The sequence below is a fragment of the Arvicanthis niloticus genome, chromosome X (genome assembly GCF_011762505.2).
Source record: "Arvicanthis niloticus isolate mArvNil1 chromosome X, mArvNil1.pat.X, whole genome shotgun sequence".
Taxonomy (NCBI): domain Eukaryota; kingdom Metazoa; phylum Chordata; class Mammalia; order Rodentia; family Muridae; genus Arvicanthis; species Arvicanthis niloticus.
Genome location: NC_047679.1, coordinates 97,807,291 through 97,818,026, shown reverse-complemented (window position 1 = coordinate 97,818,026; position 10,736 = coordinate 97,807,291). Strand labels below are relative to the sequence as shown.

Genomic DNA, 10,736 nt, shown 5'->3' with positions numbered 1-10,736 from the left:
TTGAGGCCCGCCTAGCCAAGCCCCATAGTGCTTTGCCCAGGATACCCGAACCTGTCCGAGTCCTGTCGAATTCAGCCGAGTCAATCCAGTCCAGCCGAGCAAAGCCGAACCCAACCTAGTCCCTTTCAAGACTAGCCAAGTCCGAGTCCTGACTCACCCAGATGAACCAACTGGAGCTCTGCCAAGCCTAACCAACCTTAACTTAATCCCATCCAAGTTTAACCAAGTACGGCTGAATCTAGCTCAGGCCCAGCCCAGCCCAGCCCAGCCCAGCCAAACCTAGCTGAAGCCAGAGTAGGCTAGCCGAGTTTTGCCGAAACTAGCCAAACACAGCCAAGTCCCAAGCAAGCTCAGTCAAAGGCCGAACAGGGCTAGTCGGGTTTTGCCTAGCCTAGTCAGGCCGAATCTAGCAGCTAGAGCTTGCCTTCAAAACAAGTTGAGACCTAACAAAGCCCAGCCAAATCCAACCAACTCTAACCCTGTCCAAGAGATTCCTGGTAAGTCCAGCCCAGCGAAGCCTTCCCGAATCTAGCAGAGCCCAGCCTAAGCTTAGATAAACTAGGTGAGCACCTAAACATGATGGAATCCAGCTGAGCCCAGCAGAACTATTTTGAACCTGGATCCCAGCTTCTTTGTGGGAAGAATAAAGCAGGGTTTTTTGTTGTTGAATCTTTTTGTTCCTGAAAACATGTGAGCTCTGAGCCTCAGTTTATCAGGTCTCTTGACCTTCCTACCTAAGGTTCTCTGCCTCAGAGGCAAGCTGTGTCTTGATTGGAACTCAGAACTCTTTTCTGCAGCTCCCAGTTGCTAAGAGCAATAGCAAGTATCCTATGGCCCACATATAGAATGCAAGACTCCCTCGTTTCTAGTTCGCTGTGTTCCACTGTCCCAATGGCTCACCTGTTCCAGGGCTGTTACCTTACTTGTTTCATCTCCTTAGCAACAGCACACAATGGTAATGGTAAGCATCGTGGGGCAAGAGATCCCCGAACTGTCATTGCGAGGTGGCCAGTGCACTGGAGATTCTATAATGCTGTCATCTTCTCTGGTCTAGTTACCACATCCACAACTTCCAACTAAACTGTTTGTTGTTGTTGTTATTGTTTGTTTTTTTGTTATTGTTGCTGTTTGGTGGGGTTTTGGTATTCATGGAAATCATCTGACTATACATTTTAATTTTTTTCCATTTTCTTCTCCGTCATTCAGATTTGTCATAAAGTCTCTCTTATGCTTGTGTTTTCAGACATGTGTCCATCCATTCTGTTGCTTTTTCTAGGAAAACAAAACCATAATTTATGACCAGTATGTGCCTGCAAGTAAGTTTATTCCTGGTAGTTTTGTTGCTATGCTTCTATATGTCCTTGTACTCCCTTTTGTCAAATGACTTCTTTTCCTTCTGTTCTAGAAATTATTACACTTATTAGAAAAACAAGACCAGATTTTTTTCATATGTAAAAAACTATATGGAGATTAGAATCTCAACAAAACAAATTATACATTTCTCTACACTCATGGAGTCTGAAATAAGATTTAAAATAAATGTGTTAAAGAATCCAACATTTACCTGCAGCTAGTTTTTTCTATTTCTGCATTCTTTTTGGCCATTTAAATATTGAACACATAATATTTTCTAATTTTGTGACCTTTCAAAGTACTGTTCATATAACAACCCTAAATTTATTTGATAGAGGTTTTACAAAATACTCTAGCAAAAAAAGGGAATGTTTATCACTTTTAAAAATATGTATGTATATACATATTTTGGTTGGTGTCTTAGTCAGGGTTTGTATTCCTGCACAAAACATCATGACCAAGAAGCAAGCTAGGGAGGAAGGGATTTATTCAGTGTACACTTCCACATTGCTGTTCATCACCAAGGGAAGTCAGGACAGGAACTCAAGCAGATCAGGAAGCAGGAGCTGATGCAGAGGCCATGGAGGGATGTTACTTACTGGCTTGCTTCCCCTGGCTGGCTCAGCTTGCTTTCTTACAGAACCCAGGACCATCAGCCCAGGGATGGCACCATACACAATGGGCCCTCCCCTCTTGATCACTAATTGAGAAAATGCCTTACAGCTGGATCTCATGGAGGCATTTTCTCAACTAAAGCTCCTTTTTCTGTGATAACTCCAGCTTGTGTCAAGTTGACACAAAACCAGGCAGTACAGTTGGTAAAGTGCTTGTCATGCAAGTGTGAACATGAGTTTGGGTCCCCGGAACCCATATATAAAAGCTGGCTGTAGTGCATCATACTTGTTGAGGAAGTGAGGCCAGATAATGTCCAAGGTTATACTCAGGTCACACACATACACATACATGTATACACGTATGTGCCCAAGACATAAATAGGTATACACAAAAAAATGTGGCTGCATACCTTTGTTCATAAAATTGTTTATATTGTCTAGTTAGTTTATCTGCATCCGTTTTAGGAAGTTATCTTGCTGGATCCAGAGGTTTTCATAGGTCAACCATTGCTGTGCCCCTTAATTGGTCTGTCAGCAAAAGTGTGTCAGTGCTCAGTCTTTCCAGTGGAACAGGAGAGATTATTTCCCTACATTCTCCCCATTTGCTTTTTGTGTTTATTCTCTTTTCTCAGAAATCACATTTAAGAGTGAATATGAGATGAATATGGTTTCAGACTCTGAGAAAGAACCTTCCTAAACAGATCATTTATTTCTATCTTGTTTAACCACAGAAATGAGACTGGGATCATGCTGCTGACTGACTTGGTAGTAAAAATTAGCATAATTACAATATGGCCAATAAAAATGATTATATATTTGAGCTCATTATCCTAGAATAAAAATTAGTACTGATTTTTTTTTAGAATGTATATGGGTGTCTTGCCTGCAAGTATGTCTGTGACCTTTTATGTACCTGGCAACCCCTGAAATTGGAGTATCATAACTGTAATTTTGCCACAGTTATGAATCATGATATAAATATCTGTATTTTATGATGGTCTTAGGTGACCCTGTGAAAGGGTCATTTGACACCCGCAGAAGGGTCTCCACCCACAGGTTGAGAACCACAGCCCTAGAAGCTGACCTCTAGCTGCCTAGCTTACAGGCCCCACAATTCCATGTGAGTTTCTCAGACGTATGAGCGTTAAAGGAACTGATGTATTTAAAGGACTTTATATTAATTTGCCGTGGCAAACAATTTTCAAAAAACCTCAGGGGCAATATTTGTTTTAGTTTTATGATGATTATACAAAGGCCAGGAAGAGGAAAAAAGATACAATAGAAACGGACGGTACCAAAACGGCCAGAAGAGGAGGGAGCCATGAAGGAAGGGTGCCATGGAAACAGAGAAAAAAGATGCCAGGAAGGAGGGAAACAATATAAAAGGCCACTCAAAGGCCAGATGCTTCTGACAAGACAAAAAGCCATTTTCAGCCCATAGTGACTAGTGAGGGTAGAGGCAGAAGGAAGAAAATAAGTCCGTAGCTTAAAAGGAAGGTTATTACAGCCGAAATGCAATCACCTTCCTCCTCCATTTGATAGTCTCAGTGGTCTGATCTGAGTACCCAAGTATCAAATCTGAGAAAAATGTACCTTTCCTGCACAAAGAAAAGGCTTGTGTCTCATAAAATAAAGAGAGAGATGGGGAAAGGGAGAGAGGGAGAGAGAGAAAGAGAGAGGGGGAGAGGGAGATGGAGAAGGAAAGGGAGAGAGGGAGAGAGAGAAAGAGAGGGGGGAGAGGGAGATGGAGAAGGAGAGGGAGAGAGGAAGAGAGGAAGAGGGAGAGAGAGAAAGGGAGATAGAGGGAGAGGGAGCAACAGAGAGAGACAGAGAGAGAGAGAGAGAGAGAGAGAGAGAGAGAGAGAGAGAGAGAGAGATCAGGTTAGTGAACTACAAAATTAAACAATTTTGAGTGTGTCCAACAGAGGCTGTGGGAATCAGTGAAAAAGGCTGTAGCTCCAGTGAGGAGGTCCATGAACAGATATGACTTCTTTCTTTTCCCTTCCATGGGGCCAGAAAACAATGTTGGCATCATAATCTATGTCTTTGGGAAAATCATTCAACAAGTATTTGAAGAGTGAATTTGAATTAAGTTGATAAGGAACATGGAACTTTTTTGTTACTAGTGCTAGACACTGGGGACAGATACTCAGCAAGGGATGATGTAATGCTTTAATCTTCATTGCCAACTTGACTGGATTGAAAATCACCATGGAAGCTCATCTCTGGGGATGTTTGGGATTGTGTTTTCAGAAAAGTTCAACCACAGAAGGAAGACCCACTCTGCATGAGGGTAGCAGCGTGCATCCCATAGGCTGAAGTCCCCAAACTGAATTAAAAAGGGAAATAAACAAGAGGATCACAGCCTACTCCCCACTCCCTGTCTGTCTCTTTGTCTCTGTCTCCCCGTGTGTGTGTGTGTGTGTGTGTGTGTGTGTGTGTGTGTGTGTGTGTGTGTGTTACTGTTTCTGACTCTGTCTCTCTCTGTCTCTCTGTCTGCCTCTGTTTCTCCCCACCTGTCCAGCCTGAAGGTGCAAAAGCTTCATGCCATGCCTTCCCCCTCCAAGATGAACTGTCAAACAGTGAGCCAAAACCAACCCTTCCAAAACTTCCTTTGGTGAAGGATCTGGTCAAATCATTGAGGAAAGTAATTAACACAACAAGCTTACAGAGGGGCAGGTGGAAATGAAGTTAAAAATTGTGTAAACTGGAAGATTTTGGAAGCTCCTGTGGTTGAAGGAGGCCGAGAAGCCTGAGAAGCTTCCTTTTAGGAGTGTGAAAGTCACCTCTCTGGTTGCAGAGTTTGGTGGCTGCCAGGGATTCACGGATGCTGTGGAGGGATACTGATACTGGGGCTGGCAACCTTGAGTCTGTCTTTGTTCAGGACTGAATTCTTAGCTAAAGGCTCAGAAGCAGTTTCCCTCTGGCCATGAGTGTTCAGAGGCTAAGGCTTTTTTTTTTTTTTTTCTTTTTTAAAGAGTGCTTGCAGAGTATGGCTTCAGAGGATCCTGAGGACAGGTCACGGGGGTCCTGGAACTGAGCAAGTGCAAGAAACTAGGAGGGGCTACAATGGTGGTTCTAGAAAAAGGAAATACTTTAAGGTGGGTTCTGGACAAAACTTTTTGTAGCCCTTGGTGTCTACTGCCTCCTCCAGGTCTAGGCCTGGACCTTTCGTCTCTTCCAAGTGCACCAAAAGTGCCTGTAAGACAGCAATCCTAATCCCTGCCTCAGAGACAAATCTGGGCCACTTTTGATTAAGCAAAGGCTGGCCAGCCAGCCAGGTTTCTGCATGAAACCCTATGTTTTTAATTCCTACCAGGATTTCTGTTCTTGTTCATCTCCATGTGAGTCTCCCTAGACCCTCCTTCCCTCCTTTTGTCCCCTGACCTCTAGAGCTCCATACTTTTCACCTGACACCACAACTCCTACTGCTATACACTCATCCTCTCTCAGTTCTGTGGAGCCCCCATTTCCTAGATGACAAACTCAGGAACTCACAAACGTGAGTCCATTTCACCCTCTCCACACTGCCTTGCCCTGACAGGTAGGTTGTTGTCCATTGCCTCTGTGTGAATGGATTCGATTGAAAGATTGAAAGTGATCTTACTTTGAATTGGGGTTTGGGGGTCCTTGAGCTCCTATGTCCTGTATTTTACAGGCTAAATATCAGGCCACCGTCAGGAGCAGAGCTTGCTGATGCTAAGAGCAAGTGCTCTCTCTCTTTGTTCCTTAATCCAGGAGGCAGCAGAGGGTAGCATCAGCCCACAGAAGACATCAGGGTGCCTAGCAACAATAGCAGAAATTTTAAAATGCTACCCAAAGGTTGAAATGCCCTTGCCCACACTAGGCTCCTACCTCAGCACTGGACTGCCCCCCTCCTCCAGCACACTGCTCTGGAATATTAAAGAAAGCAATGAAGATTTGTCAATAAGTATAGGCCATCATTTGGTTTTATGGGGGCAAAGAACCACTCAGCTGTGGCAAAGGGATCCTTTGCTTTGGGAAATTTATTCTTTTTCGTGTGTGTGTGTGTGTGTGTGTGTGTGTGTGTGTGTGTGTGTATGTGTGTGTGTGTGTTCCATGCACAAGGTGAGATTAAGCCTAGAGCTTTATGCTTGTTAAACAAATGCTCTGTATCTCTCTCTCCATGTGTGCATGTGTGTGTGTGTGTGTGTGTGTTCCATGCACAAGGTGAGATTAAGCCTAGAGCTTTATGCTTGTTAAACAAATGCTCTGTATCTCTCTCTTTCCATGTGTGCATGTGTGTGTGTGTGTGTGTGTGTGTAGCTACTGTGCATGTGTGGCTATGTTTGCGGAAGTACTCTGTGTGTGTCTGTGTCTGTGTGTGTGTGCTGGGGATTGAACCTAGAGCTTTATTCATGCTAAATGAATGCTCTTTATTTCTTTTTCTTTTTTCCTTTGCGTCCATGTGTGTGTGTGAGGGGGGCAGAGGGAATGAGCCCAGAGCTTTGTGCATACTAAACAAGTGCTCTGTCACTGAGTTATAGCCCCAATACTTTATTTTAATTTTAAGGAATATCTAAGTAACTTTCCTAGTCTGGCTTTGAGCTCACCGGCTGCTCAAGCAGACCTTGAACTGAAGATCCTCCTTCCTGTCTCCTGGGTAGGTGGGAATAAAAACCTCGGCCACTAGGCCTGTTTTTTTTTCCTTATCTGCAAATCAAAAATTGGTTTAAAACAAAACACTTCAGAGGGTAATTCTGCCCCTTTTTACCGTTCTATCTTCTCACTATATTTTCTCCTTCCTTTGCCTCCTAAAATAATACCACAGAGACATTAAAGTAGATGCTGACATGTATATATTTATTGACAAAGAAGGCCACAACACACATTTTGGTGAAAAAATACAGCATATAGAACAACACTTCTAGTTGATCACTTTTGTCTCTACATATATCTAATCTAGGAACACAGATAATAGAGAAATATTTAGAAGGATAGGCACCAAAGGGCTGACAATTGTTGCACAGGGTAGAGAATTTTGGGGAATTTGTACTTTTTAATAATTTTCTTACTTGAAGATTGAACAATGAACAAGACCACTTTCACAAAGAGAATAAAGCCACCAAGAAGCTAGGTTCACACAGAAAATAGACTGCTAGGCAGCGGGGAAAGGGAACAAGATCATAATCAGGCCACTTCTCTTTACTATACTGGTATTCAAGACCCTTTCTCCACCCCAAAAGAAAGCCACTTTGCGGATTTGTTCATGCAATTAGAAGTTTGTCCCCCCCAACTTTTCTACCATTAAACATTTAATACAGGTAAGCGTTAACTTAAGACTGGAGAGCAGCATCTTACTGTGGTTCAGAGAAGCCAATGGGTTCTCCAGGGGCCCCCCTTGCTCTCTCCTCTGTATGTGTCAGCTCCTGCAGGGTGATGATCAGATTCTCAAAAACCTGGCCCTTGTCATTCTCATTGTCACAGGTTTCTTTTGTGTGGCCCTCCTCACCGCAGTGGGAACAATGGACTGTATGTTTGCGCTTCCTGGTTCTGCGCACCTCCCCAAAAGGATTGTTCTTTCTCCCAGCACCACTACTGGTGGAAGGACCCTGGATCTCAAAAATGTTAGGGGACTCAATGACCAGCACTTGGTCGTCAGATACAGCCCTGCCTAGGAAGGAAGAGCCACTTGAGGATGGCAGTGGTGGGTCCTCAGGCTCCACCAAGATCACATCCTCATCTGAATCATCAGGAGAGTCATCTATCTCTATCACATTGCAGTCAATACTGCTGATCATTATTGGTGGGGGGCTCTGAAATGCCATAGGGCTGAGTGCCCTGTCCATCACTGACTCAGATCTTCTGGGCCGCTTAGGATTAATAAAAGCCTCCTCCCATTCCTCTTCCTCCCTTATCATCCTGATTAACTCCAGGAAATTGGGAAGGCGCTCGGGCTCGTTTGCATATACCCGGAGAAGATTCTTAAGCCTGAATCGAAGGTCTGTACTCATCTCAGCCCCTACCAGGAGCTGGTGCAGGCGAGCCTGGTTTGCCTCTTTCTCAGCAAATACCCCTGCCTGGATAGCATTCTGCAGCTGCACCTCTAAGCGGATCACATAGAGGGATGGTTTCTCTCCATGTTCCTGAACAGTGTTAACAAATTTACTGTGGGCTGTCACACTGCTCTCAGACTCCCCAAAGACCAGCTTCATTGCCCGCAAAAAATCCTCTACATCTAGGCTGGGATTAGCAGCTTGGAGCAAACGCATGACCTCCCGGGCAGGGCCTCTGAGAGTTCTCATTAGGCGTCTGACCTTTTCCTCCTCAGGCATATGCCAATCAGGCAGCACCCCAGTTACTTGGCTCAGCCAGTTTTCAAAGGTTTCTTCCCCCTCGGCTGGCTCTGCCCTCCCAGAGAACAACCTCATGTTTCTCTCTGCCATGCTGGCCATTAAAGGACCAAGACTCCTCCCCAGGGACCTCAGCATGGAATGAGCCCAAGGTGGCAAGGGTGAGTTCTGCCCCCGGCTGTTACCCAGGCGTGAAAGGATGCTAGCCATGCCTGACAACAGTGATAGGTGTTTTAGAAACAAAATAAAAATGCTTTATCTTCAGCAGTGCAGCAGTCTCCAATCTCAGCAGGGGCTGCAAAAAAAAGAAAACGGGAGAGGAGAATTTAGCAAGGGAGCAGGCTCCAGATGTAATTACTGTGCCTCAATACCCCATATATCTGTCCACTGTCCTAAAATACCAGATAGGAGAGCAATTGCAGCCTCCTGTAGCTAGCTGATGTCTCAATACTAACTGAGTGCTTTTTTATAGCTACGTCATCCATACCCTCCCTCCCGCCAGTCCTGTGAGAGGGAGGGCAACTGTTGCTTCCATTCTGGATTTTACTTGTGGAACTGCACAATGGTCACAAATTCGCAGGGGTTAAAAAGAGACGTCTCTGGTCTTAATTGCAAGCCCCTCTCAAAGCTCCCTGGACCACCCACTCCCCACCCCACCCCACCCTACCCGCTGCCCCATGATTTCTCAGATTCTTACATCAGCTGGGAAACTAGAGTATTTCCAGCCTCTGCAACCTGTGTCCTGCCGTGAGAAAGCTTGCCTCCAGGGTACGGTTGATGGACCTCGAGATCGACTGGGGGTCGCAGATCCTGATGCTCAGGATATCAAGACTGCGCCATATTGGATGAGGCGAAGGAAAGGTCAGAAAAATACTCCGTCGTCATCATCCTCCTTTTCCTCCCTCCCTCCCTCCTCCCTCTCTCCTCCCGCCCATTTCTGCTGTCACTAGGCAGAAAATTCCCTCTCCCACCTTCTGAATACAATACAAAACGATACCCCCCCCAAAAAAGAAACACACATTGCATCCCGAGATACCATTAGCCTACCCCAGCTGTACAATCAGCTGCACCGAATTCAAGTTCAGATTCCTCTTTGATGAGCTGCTACTGTGAAAGAGAAAAGGAGTTGGACACACCCACCCCCACAGTACCCAGAGAAATTAGAGGGGATACATAGGGGGTTCAAGGCAAACAAAAATCCTTTTCCCACATCCTCCAGGTGGCCTCTTCCCCAACCCCTTCCCTGGCCAGGCAAAACCTACCAAGTGGCGTCTTCCAGTTGAATCCCAGTGAGGTCATGCAAATGCACCTTCCCTCCCCCAGATTTGCAATTGCTGATTTTCTGAGGCACAAGTGGCCTGATACCCGTGGGCTTTTCCCCCCCCACCACCTTTTCCCCTCTCCACAACAAGGAATCACGTCTCTCCCATCCCCCTCTCCCATCCCCCCCCCCCCAGCCCCCTTGCTTTTAAAACCTGCAATCCGCTGGTAGCCAGAAGCTGTTGCGGTGTCCTCAGCTACGGATTCTCCCAGTGAGTCCAGTCGCCCTGTAGGAAAAAAGTGCTGGCACCTCCAGAGCCGCTGGGCGACCCAAAGCTGCCAGAAAAAGCTGCTTCACCCAGCCACTTACCCACAGGTAACCGGATTCGAATAGCGCAGTTCCCTGGGCAGCTGCAAAGCTTTTATCAGCAGCCTACTGACACAAAAGAGTGTGACGAGCAGGCCAGCGGAGCCAATCAGGGGAGTGCGGGGGTGGTTTCGAGCAGCCCAAAGGTTCGGGTGGGGGAAAGCAGGGAGGGAAGAAGGGGGGCAGAAGCGGGGGTGGGGGAATGCAACAGGCTCTGGTAGCCATGGCTGCTGGGCGATTTTAGAGAGCTAAGCTGCATTGTACCCCTTCGATTGTGACTCTTTCCCTCCACTCTTCCCTTCTGCCTTTTGCATTCTCCCTTGGCCCAGTATTGTGTCTCGAGGCCAGATGTGTATGTATGGCAAGGTGAAACCCAAATCAGGTAAAACAGTAAAAGCGGGTAGATATTGGGAGATATTAAGCTCCTTAGCTAGCTGTCGCAGAAATGTTTGGGGGTGTTGCGCAGGGTGATGTACATCTGTAATCCAGCTTCTTGGAAGGTTGAGGCGAATGTGTCAGAAATTCAAGACTAGTCTGTTTAAGACTCTAACAAGCTATTTTGATGCCACCTTTAGTGGTTCATGCCTGTGATCATTGCACTTAGGAGGGGAGGATGGGAGAATCAGGAATCCAGGGCCTTAACTAGAAAGGGAGTTCAAGAGCAGCCTGCTATGTGCATGAGACCCTGGCGCATGCGCCCCCTTGTTCGTTCTCTCTCTCTCTCTCTCTCTCTCTCTCTCTCTCTCTCTCTCTCTCTCTCTCTTCCTCCCGCCCTCCTCCCTCCCTCCTCTCTCTCTCCCTCCTTTCTCCCTCGTCTCTGTCTCTCTG

The 10,736-nt window shown here is 46.0% G+C and overlaps 1 protein-coding gene across 4 annotated transcripts; it reads right to left on the bottom strand.

The window, feature by feature from the left end:
- Nucleotides 1-6,770: 6,770 nt before the first annotated feature.
- On the bottom strand, nt 6,771-10,012 carry Zcchc12 (zinc finger CCHC-type containing 12). 4 transcript variants are annotated; one of them, XM_034484714.2, is made up of 5 exons: nt 9,912-10,012; nt 9,757-9,828; nt 9,329-9,388; nt 8,979-9,112; nt 6,771-8,576 (listed from the first exon to the last, which is right to left on the bottom strand). In XM_034484714.2, exon 5 carries the CDS (start codon nt 8,489-8,491, stop codon nt 7,286-7,288), a length of 1,206 nt encoding a protein of 401 aa, XP_034340605.1. In that variant the 5' UTR covers nt 8,492-8,576; nt 8,979-9,112; nt 9,329-9,388; nt 9,757-9,828; nt 9,912-10,012; the 3' UTR covers nt 6,771-7,285. The 4 variants fall into 4 exon arrangements, with proteins under 4 accessions (XP_034340605.1, XP_034340606.1, XP_076775264.1 ...); XM_034484715.2 differs by having other exon boundaries at nt 9,329-9,385; XM_076919149.1 differs by having other exon boundaries at nt 9,761-9,828.
- Nucleotides 10,013-10,736: the final 724 nt, after the last annotated feature.

Coding starts and splice junctions, on each gene's coding strand:
- Zcchc12 (XM_034484714.2), bottom strand. CDS start 8,491: ATGGCTAGCATCCTTTCACGCCTGGGTAACAGCCGGGGGCAGAACTCA.